The sequence below is a fragment of the Castor canadensis genome, chromosome 2, assembly GCF_047511655.1.
Source record: "Castor canadensis chromosome 2, mCasCan1.hap1v2, whole genome shotgun sequence".
NCBI classification, from domain to species: Eukaryota; Metazoa; Chordata; class Mammalia; order Rodentia; family Castoridae; genus Castor; species Castor canadensis.
Window position 1 is genome coordinate 145,639,079 of NC_133387.1, and position 18,329 is coordinate 145,657,407.

An 18,329-nucleotide genomic window follows, 5' to 3' on the forward strand; every position below is an offset into this window, starting at 1 on the left:
GGTAGCTCACACTTGTAAGCTCAGCTATTTGGGAGGTGGAGACAGGGGGATTGTAGTTCTAGGTGTAGGGGATTAGCTCAGTCTGGGGGGGAGTTATGATACCCTCCATTAAAGAATAAACCAGGTGTGATGGCTCACACCTATAATGTAATCCCAATCATGCAGGAGGTATAGTAGGAGGTTCTTGATCTGAGGCTTGCCCAAGTAAAAAAGCATGAGACCCTATCTGAAAATAACTAAAAGCAAACAGGGGGTTGGCTCAAGTGGTACACTACTTGTTTTGCAAGTGCATGACCCTGAATTCAGTATCCCATACCACAAGATCACCAGCACCCCCTAAAAAAAAAAAAAAAAAATCAAGACCTAAAAATCCATGTTTGCCCTTTTTTTTGGTGCTGGGGATTAAATCCAGGGCCTTTACCACTGAGCTATATCCCCAGGCCCCATATATGGCCTTCTTAAACAGGGTCTTCCTTTTAACTTGCCTTTCCTTCTCATCATTTTAGTATGTAATCCTATGATGCATATGGATGTTACCCAGAAATTTATAAATTGCTAGTAAAGTCCCATAAACCCCAGGGATAGTCACCTGATACACACTTAATATTTAAAAAATTTATACTCTTAATTATTTAATCTCATTAAAAAGTAAACCCTAAAGACAGGTTTGACTCCTCACCACAGCTTTTGAGGAACTGGTCAGTTTGGATTGCTATTTATTAAACAAAGACACAGAGTTATACATACATACATGTATACACACATATGAATAAGATAAAGATGTTGATCACACAGGTAGTACAAGCTTTATATATACACACTTTCGTTTCTGGGTCACCTCAGTTGTTTTACATTCATGGAATAGCTAATGCTCAGATTATTAGACTACAGACATTAACTGCCTACATGCTAAGAATTAACAAAACATTTAAGAAGGACTTGACCCCCAAAACACTGCATAACAAAGAACCCACCTACAAGGCTGTTACGTGACTTGAATTAGAGCTTGCCAGGTGGGAAAATTCTTCTCCTTGGGAAGGCAGGGGTGGGGAGTTGTCCAAGATAATGACAGGTAAATGTGCTGACTGTGGCTGCTGAAGGTAGTGGTAAGTACTATGGGCAACAACACACTAAGCAGAAAGCATAAAGAAAAGCTAGGAAAGAAGATGTTCAGGGATGCTTTACAAAACTCTAACATATTTCTGGGAATCTACAGGCCACACATATGTAAAGGGCTGTGTGCATGTCCAGGAAAGACCTGAGACAGCCCCAAGTTCTCACTTCTGATTAAACTTGAGGCCTCCCAAAAACAGGAAATGAAGGCTAAGGAAGAGCAATCAACCTCATGATTGAGTGTTGATACTATATCCCAACATGCACAGAGCAACTTGGCAAAGACTGAGACACTTACTGGTTCCAGGTATTTTAGGAGATCTTTACAGTATCAGTAGCTCCCCACTAAGCTAAGTGAAGAGACTTAAGTGGACAGACAAAACAAAGAACAGAGATCTGATAGTTCAGAAAAGTCACTAAACAATTATTTCCACAGGGGGTTGATTTGATTCCTAGAGTGCTACATTATGTAATTTTAAATGTGCACTCTGCAAAAAAGAATTTATGAGATAAGCAAAGAATCAAGACATAGGCCTTGGCTTTCACACAGGAAAAAAGGCCATCATTAGAAGCAGTGCTAAGGCAGCCCAGATGTTGGACTTGCCATACAAGACTGTAGGTCGGCTATTTTCAATAAGCCAAAGAGGTAAGTTAAAGGAAACCATGTCTCACCAAATATAAAGTATCAGTAGAGACAAAAATTATACACATGAATAAAAATTGTATCTATAAAATTTATAAGAAATACATAAGAAGTGAATATATGAAATTTGGGAGTGCGAAAGTACAGTAATTAGAAGGAAAAATTCCAGAGGGCCTCAACAGCGGATCTAAGCAGATAAAAGAATCAGCAAATGTGAAGAGAAGGTCAACTGAGATTATCTTGTTTGAAGAGAAGAAAAAGAATGAAAACAGAGGAGGGCAGAGAGAATATATAAGAAACAGCTAAAAGCTTTCCAAATTAATGAAAAGAAAAAAGAAAAAAGAAAAGTTACACATTTGAGAAGCACAACAAACAAGCAGTAAAAGCTCAGAGACCCAAACTACATACACAATAATCACACAGCAGAAAGCCAAAGAAAAGACAGCATCCCAACAGAAGAGAGCTGTGACTCATTGTATACAAGACCCTCAACACTGAGGTCAAGAGGCAGCAAGATGACATGCACACAGGGCTATAAGAAAACACCTGTTAGCCAAGAATCTGTATATGCAAAACAAACTATCCTTCAAAGTGAAGGAGAAATTAAGACATTCCCACATAAGCAAAATACAGGGTTCTGTCCTACAAGAAATACTAAATTGAGGCTTAAATGAAGGGCCTCTAGACAGTAACTCAAACTCACATGGAGAAATGAAGTGTGCTGGTAAAGACGACTACCTAGGTGAAAACAGTGTGCACGTGCTGAGTTTCTCCCATTTGGACTGAAGGACAGCTGCTGAGGGACCAGCATATGCATGAGTGAAAGTTTTATAGAGTTTGGACATTTAAGTTGGTATTAATCAAAACTGGCTTTTAAAATAAATATGTTAACTGTGACATCTGACATAAACACTAAAGCAAATAATTAGAATGTATACAGTAAAAGAAGAATTCAGATAATTCACTAGAAATTTGCTATTTAATACAAAAGAAGGCATAATGGGAGAACAGACAAACAAAAGAAGATGTAACAAATGGAGAACAAAGAGCAAAATGGCAACTGTAACTCATTTCTCATCAGTACTTACATTAAGTGTAAATGAATTAAACTCTCCAATAAAGTCAGGTTTTGGAAAAACAGATTTAATATAAAATGTGATCAAACTATGTTATCTACATATTATATGTATACTTTAGATTCAAAGACACAAGTAGCCCGAAAGAAAAATAGAAATAGACAATAACATGCTAACAGTAACCAAAAGAATTGGAGGGGCTACACTAATATCAGCAACAAAGACATTAAGACAAAAATTGCTAATAGAGAGAAATATTCTTTTCTCATAAAATGGACAATCCATCAAGAAGCTACAATTATAACCTCTTATGCACCAAATAATAGAGCTCTAAAATACATGACAGAAAAATAGACAAATTGAAGGAGAAATAAGCTAACTCAGCAATAGTTGGAGACTTCACTATCTTACTTTCAATTATGGAGAGAACTAAATAATGAACAACCAGAAGACTAGTAAGGACACAGATGACCTGAGCAACACCCAGGTCTAACAGGCACCTGCAGCCCATGCTACCTAACAATAGCAGAATATTTGTTTTTATCAAGTGCACACGGAACATTAACCAGCACAGATCATATTTTAGGCCATGAAACCAGTTTCAATAAATTTTAAAAGGTCTAAAAATCATATAATAAGTATTTCTGATCGTAACAGAGTAAAATTAGAAATCAAGAATGGAAAGAAATGAAAATTTACAAGTAAGCAGAAATTAAGCATGAAATGTCAAAAATAATCGGAGTCAAAGAAGAAATCAGAAGAGAAACCAGAAAATACTCAGATGTAAATAAAAGTGAGAGCACAATATAGCAAAACTTACAGGACATGGTGAAAACAATGGTTAGAGAGAAATTTTTAGGTCCATCTGCCTGTACTAGGTAAGAAGAGAGATCTCAAGTTAATAACCTGATCTTCTATGTTAAGAAACTAAATCCAAGACAAAGAGAAAAGAAAAAATAATAAGGATTAGAGTGGAAGGAAAAGAAATAACAGGAAAACACTAGCAAAAAATTAACTCAAAGTTGGTTCTTTGAAAAAGATCAACAAAGCTGAGAAGGGGGTGAGAAGGGGCAAGGAGAAATACTCAAGTAAAAAGAGGGATGAAAGAGGGGACACTACTACTGACCTTACAGAAATAAAAAGCACTATGACAGAATGCTACGACAAACTGTGCCGACAAACTGAATCATTTATGTGAAATGGACAAAACAAACCACCAAAACAGACCCCAAAAGGAAATAATCTGATCTATAACAAAGAGACTGACTGATTAACTTAAAAGTACCTACAAAGAAAATCCCAATCTCACAAAGCTTCATGGTGAATTCTACCAAAAGTTTAAAGATTAATACCAATCCTTCACAAACTCTTTTATAAAACTTATATATGGTGGCACTATCCTAATATCCTAATACACAGACATCACAAGAACCAAAAGTACACACCAGTATTTTATGAATATAGATGCAAAAATCTTTAAACCTAGCTGCATATATAATGGATTATACACAATAGCCAAGTGTGATTCATTCCAGAAATGCAGGATGGATACAACACATAAAAATAACATGTAATATTATCATAACCAATCATTGAAAAAGATTCAATATGATCATCTCAGAAAAAACATCCAACGAACATGGAACAAACTAGTTAAAAGAATGAAAATTCCTCCCCCTGATAAAGGCCATCTATAGAAAACTAACAAACAGCATACTTGATGGTGAAAGACTAAAAGCTTTCCCCACAGGTCAGGCAAAGCCAAGGTGTGTCCATTCCCATCATTGCTATTCAACACTGCACCAGAGATTCTGGTGAAGACAACCAGGCAAGAAATGAAATATAAGACACTGAGAGCAAAAGGGAACATGTAAAATTACCTCCATCTTTAGATGACATTGATTCTCTTTATAGAAAACCCAATGAAATCACTAAAAACTATCAATAAAGCCAATAAACTAGTTCAGCAAGGTTGTAGGATCAATATTCAAAACCAGTCTTACTTCAATAAACTATCAAAAAAAATCTAAAAATGAAGCTAAGAAAGTAATTATATTTACAATATAACCAACCAAGGAGTAAAATAATTAATAAATTTAACAAAATAGTATTAAGATATATCAATGAAAACTACAAAACACCCTAGGAAGAAACTAAAGAAGATATGGGTAAATGGAAAGATGTCCCATGTCTATGAATTGGAAGATATAACTTGTTATGATGGCAACAACCCTAAACTGACCAAAGATTCAATGCCATCCTCATGAAAATTGATTTCCTTACTGAAATTGGTAAGTGAATAATAAAATCCTTATGGTAATTTAAGCAACTCAGAAAATTCAAAATAACCTTGAAAAAGAAAGAAGACTCACACTTCTTAATTTTTACTATAAATTTACAATAATCAAGACAGTACAGTTAGTGTTGGCACAAAGATGATATATAGATCAATGGGACAGAATTCTGTACTCAGACAGAATTCTGAGTACAGAAACAAGTCTGTACATCTATGGTCAACTGAGTTCTTACAAAGGTGCCAAGAACATTCGATGGGGAAGAGATAGTCTTTTCAACAAATAATGCTGGGGATGTGAGGGCGATCTGGCTGCAACATCTGTCACCCCATTGATCGCCAGGGTTGATTCGGCTGATCTGGCTGGCGAGGCGGGTATCCCCTTCCTCCCTCACTGCTCCATGTGCGTCCCTCCTGAAGCTGCGTGCTCGGATGAAGAGGACGACCACCCCCGACAGAGGAAGACTGTTCTTCGGTCAAGGGTATACGAGTAGCTGCGCTTCCCTGCTAGAACCTCCAAACAAGCTCTCAACAAATAATGTTGGGACAAGTGGATATCCACATGTAGAAGAATGCATTTGGGCATACTGCACACTACCTATAAAAATGCACTTAAAATGCAAAGACCCACATGTATGAGTTAAAATTATAAAACTCATGAAGAAAACATAGTGTAAATCTGTATGACCTCTGATCAGGCAACAATTTCATAGGATACCTAAAAGTACAAGCAACCAAAGAAAAAAACACACTGGATTTCATCAAGGTTAAACCTTGCTCATCAGTGTGTGCTATCAAAAGTGAAGACAGCCCATAGAATGGGAGAAAATATTTATAAATCATAGCATACTTATCTATATCTAATAAGGATCTTATTAGGTCCTTTATTATTTTTTTTAAAGTACTCAGGGCCTTGTGCTTTCTAGGTAAGCAAGTGCTCTATCACTTAAGCATATTTGCTTTGTCTTTCAGATAGGGGCTCATGATTTTGCCCAGGCCAGCCTTGGACTGCAATCCTCCTGTACCTCTGTCTCTTGAGCAGCTAGGATTACGATATGGACCACACCTGGCTTGTTTTTGAGATAGGGTCTTACTAACTTTCTGCTGGGGTTGGCCTGGAACCGTGATCCTCCTATGTCTACTTCTAGAGAAGTTGGGTTTATAGGTGTGAACCTGTAATTAGTTCCCACAAAGAGCTAATACTTTGAATTTATAAAAACATTAAACAATCAAAATACAAAAAGACAAAATACAATTAGACAATGGGCGAAGAATTTGAAAAAAAACAAAGCCACTTTTTCAAAGAAAATACACAATCCATGCATGAGAGCATGAGAAGATGCTCAGCACAGTAAACCCACAGAGAAATGCATGTCACCGCCACAAGCTAGGACCACTTCACCTGCACTGGAATGGCTATGGTGAAGAAGAAGCACTGACAAGGATGTGGAGAAATGTCGGCTCTCCTACATCCCCCTTGGTGGGGACTGTGAATATGCTGCAGCCATTTTGAAAACTATTTTGTCAGTTCCCCAAAAAGTTAAATGTCACGAGTGTCCAAATGATCCAGCAATTCCACTCCTAGGTATATGCTGAAAAGGACTGAGAACATATCTCCAAATATTCAGAGACAAATGTTCATAGCAGCATTTCTCATAATCATAATAACCAAAAAAGTGAAAATAATGCAAATGTTTATCAATGACTGAAGGAAAGGCTGCATGTCCCTTATCTGAAATACACGGGACCAAAAATGTCCCAGGCACCAGAAATTTTCACGTTAGACTACTGCCTGAACTTTACTGCTAGAGCACCCTTAATCCAAAATCTGAAATGCTCCAGAATTTGAAACTTTTTGAGCATCATGTCAGAGATCATGAAGTTTTGGATTTTGGAGGACTTGGGATTTTTGGTTTAGGGTTGCTAAACCTGTATACTGATACAATGAAATATTATTTGGTGGTAAAATGTAGTAAGTACTGATACATTCTGTATCACAGATGAACCTTGAAAACACTATGCTACATGAAGGAAATTGGACAGAAAGGCCCACCTGATATATGATTCCATTTATATGAAACATCCAGAATAGGCAAATTCAGAGACAAAAAATAGATTCTTTGTTGCCAGGACTTGGGAGGAGGGAAGATAGTGAGTGCCATAGATAGGGAATTTTGGGAGATGACAGAAATATTCTGGAATCAGACAACCTTGAAAACATATTAAAACCAATGAACTGTATGGCTTAAAAAAGTAAATTTTACAATATGCATCATATCTCAAAAATAAAATAATAAGCAAAGCAAAAACTATAGTTTTGACTGTCTATGACTGTCTTCATCTCTGCGCCTTGTTCTAAGGCTGGGAATTGTTGGCACATGGGCTGAATAAATCATGAGTGCTTCTCAGGGATGCTCACGGGCCCTCTAATCATTCAGACCTATGCAATCTCCTACAACGGTTTTCTAAAGAAGCTTTCTGTGGCAAACACAGCTCCAAGCCACACAACAAATGAGTTAATGAACTGCTTCTTTAGATGTGATCAAGTATATTCACAAAAGGACTGCTGCTAGATGTATTTACTTACTGATTGACTTATGAATGTATCTATGTCTGTCTGTATGTTTTTAGCCAGAACTGGGGTTTAAACTCTGGGCCTCACATTTGCCAGGCAGGCACTCTTGTCATCTGAACCACACCTTTAGAACTTTTTGCTTTAATTATTCTTCAGGTAGAGTTTCTTGTTTTTGCCTGGGGGTCCAGTCTCAGACCACCATCCTCCTATTTATGCCTCCCAGCTGGCTGGGATTACAGACATGCACCACCACAGCTGACTAGGGCTCTCTGCATCCTGAGTAGCTGGAATTAGACGCATGAACAACTGTGCTTGGCAACTGTCTTTATTTCTAGAAGTATAATGATATATAACTTAACTTTTGAATGGTGCTTTGTAAGGTGAAAAAGAGATCTGTGATAGGAGTGTAATGATACAATATGAATGTATTTAATGCTCCAGAACTGTGTACTCTAAAAATCGTTAGGATGGTAAACTTTATTTTACCAAAATTTAAAAATATCACTGCGTGTTATTAAAAGCAATGCCTACTGCAATCCTGAAATACTTAAATGGCACTGTAGAAGAACACATGTCAGTATGATTAATTTCAAATGCAGAACATCAATCAGTGAGTTTTAACTTTTCTCCTTCTAACTGCATCTGAATTGGAACAATAACCTAAAGTAGCTCATTTAAGTAGCTCATTTCAGATGCCAACAAATAAAACCAGACTGATGGGCAGGAGTGTGGGGATTGAGAAGCAGCCAAGTCTCTGGACTGCTGAAAGAAAAAGGAAACTCCTTCTTCTTGTTGAAACCTCTGTTAGCTGAACATTTTGCTATATGCACATGAACTTAATCCCTATTTGCTGTGGTAAAAAAAAAAAAAAAATCTTTCACTACCACAGTCCTGCATTGCTGCCTTTCTCTTTCTCCACAGCTTTAAAACCTGGTCTCTCTGTAGGTCTTTCCTTCCTGAGCACTGCAGTAGAAAGCGGAAATCGTTCTGGCAGTAGCTCCCCATGGCCTAACAGGTGACAAATATCAGAGACATTTTGCTTGTCTTCCTTTTATTTGAGTGGTCTACGGCACATGAGACTGGAGATTATATCATGCTTTGTTCTTATTTTTTTTTTTTTTCTTTTAAATTCCTCAGTTTTGGAGAGTTCTTGTTCCTCGCCTAACCCCTAAACACTGGTTCTCTCATTCATCATTTCTGGCTTTCTGAGCTGAGTTCTCACTGACTGTGCTGTTTGTGGGATGCAGTCTAACTTCTAGCCTGGTGTGGCATCTTCCCTGAGTTCTAGGATGATGAGCCCACATGCCTTTGGCATGTCCTCTCCACCTACAAGGCCTGTCTAATCCCTAGTTTGTGGGAAACTCCTACTCCACTTTGATGACTTAACATGAGTCAGCTCTTTGGTGATGCTTGCCTTCCAAAACCAACTGAGCCGTAACTGTTCATTTGTGCTCCTGACGGTAGGGACCATGCACATCTAATGCTTGGGAACCGAATGTTTTAATTTACTAATCAATCCACAGAGCATCATGAATACATACCATGATCTCTTTGTCTTCAGGACTGTAATATTAAAGTCTTAATTGCTTTAGTTAGAATAAGAGGTATTGAGTGCCGGTCAATTGCTACATATCATGCTAAGAGCAGGTGAGAAAGGCAGAACAGTGCTGCAGTTGGTAACTCAAAGGGTCAAGATAATGGAGTCCCTGGGCACACGGCCTAGGGCTTAGGTGGTGGGTATTGGTAAGGACTCTGATTTTAAATTAGGAGACTTGGTCTAGTTGGGAAAGAGTTGAGAAGGGAAAGAAGACAGATTATCAAACATCCTCTTGAGAGTAAAATCTCTGGAGACACATGGAAAGGAGAGAGGTAGGGTAAGGAATTCTATGAGTGAGACCACCTTAAGGAGAGGTGGGGAAAAGAGTCTTAACCTGAAAAGAAGTAATAAATGATAGACAACACATTTAGGTAACAGTTCTTAATATAAGTCTAAGTGGTAAAAAGCATATCTTTATCTGCCAAATATTAGTAAAACTGAATCGATCACTTTTATGCTTTAGTTGATTATTTCCAATCAGTTAAAAATATAATGCATTAAGGGCAGGGGGAGTGGTTTAAATGCTAAATGTACCTGCCTAACAAGTGCAAGGCCCTGAGTTCAAACTCCAGTACTACCCCAAAAATTTACACATATACATAAAACTCAATGTTATATACTGCATCTCTTGCTTGCTTTGTATTTTACTGTGCTCTGTGTGCTATAGGATTTTTTGTTTTGTCAGAATGTAACTACTTTTGCAAGAGTGTTTTCTTTTAAGGTTTGTTTTCAGGGCTCCCTAATAATTTCTACAAGTCACTTCATTTCCCAGGAATGCTTCGCTTCCATTTGCCTGTCAACAGTGAAGACTCTGTTTCTGCCACCAGCGATGTCATTTTGCCTACATTGCTAATTTGAAAGATGTTGTTTTTTTGCTCTTTCTGGAGGGAAAAGTAAATTCATGATGAGAATCCAAGCTTACAACGAATCCTCAATTGGATGAAATATGGATGCCACTTTGCGATCCTCTGTGGAATCTTCTCTGGTGCTATGGTAGATTTGTGTCCCTCCCAAAATTCATGTGGTGAAATCCTAACTTCCAAGGTGATGGTGTTGGGGGGTAGAGGCCTTGGGGAGATGGTTAAGTATTAGGGGCACAGCCCCCATGGACTTGGACTGGTAACCTGACAGAAATGACCACAGGAACAGACCAGCTAGTTCTGTTCTACATGAAGACACATGTGAGAAGGCTCACAGAGCCCAACTGCTGCCAGCACTCTGATGTTGGCCTTTCCAACCTCCAGACCCATGAGAAGTAAAATTTCTGTAGTTTATTTAAAAAAATAACACATAATTACATTTTGGAAAATGCCACTCTAAAAATCTTAAGTCATTAAAAAGTATTTGGGAGATGGGAATCTTCATATGTAATGGACGTTGGTCTTTACCTCCTGGGCTCAAGTGATTCTCCTGCCTCAGCCTCCCAAGCACTAGGACTACAGGCACCATGCCTGGCTTTAAACTTTTAGTTTTAAAAAGAGGAACATACGGAACAAGATCCTGTAAGTAATATGAATTGATGGAAAAAAGGGTCCAGTCTTGAAGACCTGGGTTCAGATTTGTTGAAGGCAGTTCACTTCTCTGAGTCATCAGACCTTCCTCCATAAAGGAGGGGCCTGAGTTCAAGCCCAATACTGCCAAAAAAAAGCGTTTAACGGTACACTATAAGATTACACACAAGTCATGAAAACAACATTCATTTTATGAATAAAAGTTTATGTTAATTACCTACTTTATAAAATATACTATGTCAATAACTCAAAGAAAAAGTGCTGCAAAATAATATTAATAGAGACCAAAATGTATTTGGTAAATTTCAATTATCCATTTCCTAAAAAAATGAAAATAAAGTCTTAGTGAAATATAAAGCATACATACTTACTCTCTGAAAACTTATTCCAAGAGAAAATGGCACCTAGCACTCCTATATTTAAAGTTGGAAGGAAGGTCTGTTCAAGGCAGTAACAGAGACAATGAGGAAGATTCAAAGGGCGCTACACATAGAAGTCAAAAGTAACAACTGAGAAGTGAGGACTAAAGAAAACTTAGAAAACAGACCAGTAACAGAGACAATGAGGAAGATTCAAAGGGCGCTACACATAGAAGTCAAAAGTAACAACTGAGAAGTGAGGACTAAAGAAAACTTAGAAAACAGACATTGCACAACATAAATATAACAGAAATCTATGGACTTCCTATAAACCAAAACAAACCAACAGTAAAATATTGGGAATACATATATTTTTCATAATATAAGCACAATAAAACTGACCAAGGAATAAACAGAACAAGAAAAAGAGGTATACTTAATTGGAGGAAACTAAGTAAAACTTTACTGATGGGCATAAAACAATGATGTGAATTAAGAAACACTTCTAGTCTGAATTTTTCTAAAAATTTTTTTGCTGTTAATGCATTTTGAATAAAAATCCCTTTGGGTTTTCTTTTCTAATATTAGAAAAGTGACTCAAACTTTCTATGAAAAACTTAACTGAACAGCAAGTATGATCAAGAACAACTGTGAAAAAGACAGAATGAGGAAAAACTGATCCTCAGTTAGCTAAATGCTTAATAGCTAAAATCCTTCTATGATGTGGTCCTGACATAAGAACAGGGAATACAAAGGAAGAAAATGAGTCTTTTGGTTCCAGGAGGATGAATAGTGTTAAGAGAGAAAAGTTAACGAAAGAGCTACGACAGAGAAAATTAAATTCAGTGTCTTAAACAGCAGATAGACTAAAGGGTTACACATGAAAAATTAAATAAAAAATACCTAGGAGAATATAGATGAGTGTTCAGCAGCTAGTAGCAAGGTAGAACATCAACACTACAAGCTGCCAAAACAGTGGAGAGATCAGACTTATCAAACAACTACTGCTTGGTATGTGGCTCATGTCTGTAATCCTAGCTACTCAGGAGGTGGAGATAAGCAGGGCTGTGGAGCGAGGCCAGTCAAAGGAAAATGTGAGACCCTACTGGAAAAATAAAGCAAAAAGGGCTGGAAGCCCAGGTCAAGTGGTAGAGCACCTGCCTAGCAAGTGCAAGGCCCTGAGTTCAAACCTCAGTACTGCCGAAAACAAAACTAAACAAAATTTACATCTTAATATTAATTAGTATCTTAAATATATTAAGGGTTTGTAAGCATAAAGAAACAAACATGGAAGCCAGGTGTGGTGGTACATGCCTATATTCCCAGCTACTCAGGAGGTAGAGGCAGAAGGATTGTGAGTTCAAGGCCAGCCTAGGCAAAGTTATGAAGACTATCACAAAAACAGTAACAAAAATACAAACAAAAGGGCTGGGGGCAAGGCTCAAGTAGTATAGCACTAGCCTAGTGTGCAGGAAGCCATGGGTTCAAAACCCAGTAGTAGGGGAAAAAAAATGTAAAAACGGCAAGGAAGGAAACAAATGCACTCAGTGAATAATAAAGAAATGATTATATAATGATATAATGTTTAACTGGTAATCCCAATTCTGACCTATACTAAATCAGTCAAGGATGCTGACCACAGGGTTATTTGCTACTCCCTTTTCCCCAAGAATTGTACAAACAATGAGGCTAAATTTGCTTAAACAAGAATATATATATAAAAAGGAAATAAACCAAAGGGGACTTAGTTTTAGGTAGTGAAATTATGAGTGCTGTTTTTCTTCTTTATACATTTGTAGCTGTCTAATAAAACTTTCGTATGAATACATTTTACTTATTTTTTTTGGAGGCACTGGGGTTTGAACTCAGTGTCTCATGCTTTCAAGGCAGGTGCACTACCACTTGAGCCACTCCTCAAGCTACGTATTACTTTTATAATTAAAAAATGTAAAATTAAACATATTTATGATCATTTTTATAAACACAAGTAATGAACAGAATTTTGAAGTGTCAACAAATAAAAAAAGCTCACTCTGGTTTGTAAATAAACTGCCTTTGCACGCAAAGCTCCATAAGGCTGTCTAGATCTGCTAATACCTTAATTTAGTATAAAAGTGGAGCTTACAAAGCTAGTCATTACTGCTTAGATTAAATCTTCATTTTTTTCCTTAAAAGGATCTTGATTTTAATGACTACAAAAGGGACTGACTTTCACACAAATTCATCTAAAACCATTTCAATGAATTGCATCAGGACCTGTGCTTAACAGGAGTAGCTTGAAGAAAAGAGGCAGTTCACATTATAACATCTTTCTTCCCCAGTGAATATTTAGAACAGAATGGATTTAAGACTGGTTTATCTATGTTAAGTTTTTACAGAGGAAACTTCATTTAGGTGTTCCAAGTAGGAAAATGAATAGTCTCCAAAAGGCCCTAAGGAAAGGACAAAATTCTCTGAAAAGTTATCTAAATATATTTACTGATAGGAAGTGAAACCTCTCCTGTGATTAAAATTTGTTTAAGCAGAATATACAGCTACACTCTATTTTGCTTTCTTTAGACAACATAATTGAACACCCCTTTTACTAGCTGTTTCCTAAGATGCACATACTTTTTACTTTTCTACAGTCTTTCTACATTTTCCATATCTCTCAAATGATGCTTTCCAGCAAGAGTACTCAAAACAAGAGAATGACTTGACGTTCCCTTGTGCTTCTGTCCTGTGGAGACACCAAGAACTCTCTTCTTAGCCAAAGTTTGTTCTATGCTGTGTCTCCTATGATGTCCACGTTACCTCCGTGCACATGTAGTAACATATGTAAATGAATTCATTCTCTGGGCAGTGAGCATGTTTGTCCATGTTAAGTGGACATCCCACCTAAACTATAAAGCGGTGCTTCTAAGTACTCTCTAACGTTTTCTACCATTAAGTCTTATTTCCCTCAAATGTAACAGGTTTGTCTTCTCTCCTGTTACCTGAGTCCTAGTCTTGAATTTGTATCTTAACTAGTTCTGACCCTTGGACAGTCACTTAATTACCCTTAATATTAAATTATATACAATAGGCACTGGGGGAATACAACAGTGAGGAAGGTATATTCTTAGCAAAATGTGTTCCTATACTAAAACACCAGACTCAGATACTTTGTGTATAAATAAGAGGCATAACCACTGGAATTACTGAAACTGTTATTTCTTTCCTAGTCATGCTATTATCAAAACTTTCTCTTACCCACTACTTTCTTTGTGAACTCTAGACTCTACAAATCACTTCATTTGCCTCTATTGCTCCCTACTGTTCTGCAAATGAACTGCTCAAGATTGGAGCATTCACTACTCTCAAACTTCTTTCATTCAGGAAAAACCACAGGCATTTCTTAGAATTTCAAGGAAATATTCAGAATAATATTTTGGGAATAAAAGCAAGCTGCGCCCAGGCAGGAATTGTTATAAAAATGTGAGCTGCTCTCATGGGCCAGCGTCACTTCAGCATGTGAGGGTGCTGCTTCTCTTGGCAATAGGAAGGGGTGTGCAGTGGAAGCAAATCACTTTGAGAATTTGCACATGGCCTGGGTTCTCTCTTTAGTCCATTATGGAAATGTTGTACTTTCACTTGTCCAATTTGTCTTTCAGGAATACTAGCAGCAAGACATCTCTGGCTAATTAGTTTCTTGGCATTTCCTACAAGAGCCAAGTTGTGTAATTTTAGAGCTGAAAAGAAACCTCATGCACCTTCAGTTGCTTATTTTACAGATGGCAAGCAGTTAAAAGCCTTGTCCAGGCAGACAGGTTTATGGACAGAATCTGTTCTCTTGGTCTTCAACCTAGGATTTCTTCCCACATCACACAAGTTTGCCTGATACTGATTTATTTTTTTACTGAATTCAGATGTGCTTCTTTCAACTTTCAGAAGGGCATCTCTATTTTAATTAACTTGAATGCGATTAATTAATGCTTATTATAAATTGCTGTAGGGTGAGAGACTGAACAGCTCTGTTCCAACCTTTCTAAAGAAAAAAAAAATCACAAGGTCTTCTTCAGTTTAAAACTTGCTTATGTCCGATCTTTCCTGAGTCGTTTTTGCAGCAATTTGAGTTTCCCTTGGTGTGACCCTAAGATCTGAATGAGGGTAGAAGGTTTTCTTCCTTGTCAACAGTGCAGATCCTGTGCACTGTCTCACACTGGTTAACAACAGAATTTCACAATTTCCTTTCAAGCTGTGTTTAGTTTGCTGCCTTGACATCTCAATAATCAGAAGCTTTTTAGTTTTATTTATTCTGACAAAATAAATTCTCTCTTTCAAATCAATTATAAAAGTGTTAAATAAGACTGGATTTAGTACCTATTAACCTTTCTCTATACTTTCATGTATTTAAACAAATAAATTTATTTGATGAATATGTGCAAGTCACTGGTCTTTCTTATCTCTGAATAAGTAAGTCACAACATTCTTTGGTTGGCATGTCAAATTAAACAGTTTTGGAATCATGAAAGAGCTTTAAAAAGTCCCAGTAAAAAATTGCTTCATTTTTTCATGTGTTGACTTACTTATTGCCTCCCAGTGTCCCTCTAACCCCAGACACCTTCTTCCTGAAATCCTTAAGAACTCCAAAGGCATCCTTTTATTTACATTCCCACACCACTGTCCTTCTGCCTCACACATCCTGGGAAGCTCTGGAACAGTCCCCTGTTCAGCAGTCCTGCCCTGTATTGCATAACACCACAGTCACAGAGCAGGAAGGAGCTTGGAAGATGACTAACTGCAATGCCATGTATCAGCTTGATACTTACCAACGATCGGACACATTGCTGCTGTGGCCAAGTGTAGCACATGTAACATATCACAACACACCTCACACACAGAACACTAACTTGTATTCATCATAGACCTCCTGCTTGGGGAGCGAAGTCTCAGGGTGTTCCTCGAGGGTGTTCCGAATCCAGGAAAAGGCATGCATCTGCTGTGCCCGACTAGATGACATGGCGTTCTGATCACTAGTCATAAGATAAAAACACATTTTAGCTGAACTGGATAGCAACTCATTGATAATTTTTGAGCCAGGCCTAAATGTTCCATTAAAAAAAAAAAACTGTATGCCAATGCTGGTGGAGTGGCTCAAATGGTAGAGCGCCTGCCTAGCAAGTGTGAGATCCCGAGTTCAAACCCCAATGGCGCCCCCCCCCCACAAAAAAATCCCAAAAAAAACCGTATGCCAACACATTATAAATAACCAAACCAAACAGGACACACAGTAGGTTGCAGAAATCTTCACAGCTGTCCATTCATGGCTCTGAGCCATGACTCTAGTTACTGCCTGTTCCATCCCATGACAGTTTCTATCATGGGACTGGGATTGGAGGTGGAGTAATGACATCATCAGGTATTTGTTTGGTTCAAAACTACCTCTACGTGGATGTCTGCCCATACTTGCTTACATTCACCATATCATGAAACTTTCAAAACAGTTATGATGGAAAAAAATGCTTAATTTCTATTTGCTCAGCATACTCAAAGAATGTACTAGGCAGAAGCAGCTACTCTGAGACTTACTAAAATACTGTGTCCAGAATGGAATTCACATGAGAGATGGTGAAAGGGTAAATCTACAAGCAACCCCTCCTGTAAGTGGGCCCCTTGGCCTGGTCTAACACGTCCACTGGACATCTCCTATAAACCAATGCCATGAAATGGGCACTGAGACAGCATGAGGGGAGTGTTCTGCTGATGCTGTTGTCTACCTCAGATACTTGTAAGAATCATTTATTGAATCCCAAACAAGATACCAAGCAAACTGCTAGGACATAAAATAATTAAAATAGCTGTAAATTTTAGGATGAGGTAAGAGAAAAAGGTAAAAGTAACAGAATTTTCATTCTATTTCTTTTTATGCACAATTTTAGAATAGAATGTTTTTTCATATTTTATTTTATTTTTAATTATTACTGCATTGGAGATACACTGAGATATTTACAAAAGTTCTTAAAATATATCATAGTTGAATTCACCCCCTCCCATCATTCTCCTTTATGCACCCCCTTCCTGGAAGAGTTTCAACAGGTCTCACTTTTCCATTTTCATACATGAGTACATATTTCTACCATATTTACCCTCTTACATACACTTCCCCAACCCGCTGGTACCAATCCCCAGACAAAACTTGTTTTACCTCCCTGTTTTCTGTTTTTGAAAAATCACATTTTTGTTTAGGATAGCTATAAAGGGAGTTTCATTGTGACATTTCCATGTATGTATGTGTTATAACCTGAATTGGTTCATCTCCTTGTTTTTTTCCTTTCAACCTTAGTCCCCTTCTTATGCTGATATTAACAGGTTTAAAAGTCCTATCTATATTCATTTGTGTATAGAAAGTACATCAACCATATTCACCTTCTTTACTTCCTAAAAGAATAGAACAGAATGTTGACAGTGACATATGAATGAATTCAGAGAGATATTTAAAAGGGTAAGGAAACTTTTTTTTTTTTTTGGCAGTACTGGCGTTTGAACACAGAGTCTTGTGCTTGCTAGGTGGGTGCTCTACCACTTGAGACAAGTCCAAGTCTTTTTTGCTTTGTTTCTTGAGTTAGGATCATGTCTTGTGTTTATGCACAGGCTGTCTTGGATCATGATCCTCCTACTGATGCCTCTCATGTAGCTAGTATCACAGACATGTGCACCACACCTGGCTTATTGATTGAGATGAGGTTCTTGTTAACTTTTTGCCCCAAACTGCAAACTTCCTGATATCTGCCTCTGAAGTAGCTGGCATTTCAGGAGTGAAACAGTGCACACAGCCAGGAAATTCTTTTCAAACAGAACGACTTAATAACAGTTTCTCTCCACATTTTCTAGATGAGACTTACATATTTTAAATGGTGAAACTAAAGCAATATTCCAAATACTTAAAACAATTTACATTTACCATGAATCACGTTCTATTTCTCTTGGTATCTTTACATTCTGCGAATAGGCTTGCCTGATAGAACCTTAAAAAAATTACTGCATTTGACTCATAGTACTAATACTGGTGATTTTTTTGTTTGTTTATTTTTTCACAATTCCTCATACTGCACAAATATACTCATCTGGTTATAAAACAACCCAAACTGCATTTCACAGTTTACCGGGCTGCATGAATGAATTATTAAAAAGGTAGGCAAAT

The 18,329-nt window shown here is 37.4% G+C and overlaps 1 protein-coding gene across 2 annotated transcripts in view; it reads right to left on the minus strand.

The window, feature by feature from the left end:
* Positions 1-18,329, minus strand: part of Rfx7 (regulatory factor X7) — a 98,076-nt gene that overhangs the window by 16,052 nt on the left and 63,695 nt on the right. For both annotated transcript variants that reach the window (XM_074066009.1, XM_074066008.1), the window contains exon 4: positions 16,039-16,161. In XM_074066009.1, coding sequence (XP_073922110.1) covers positions 16,039-16,161 — 123 coding nt within the window. The remainder of the gene's footprint in view (positions 1-16,038; positions 16,162-18,329) is intronic.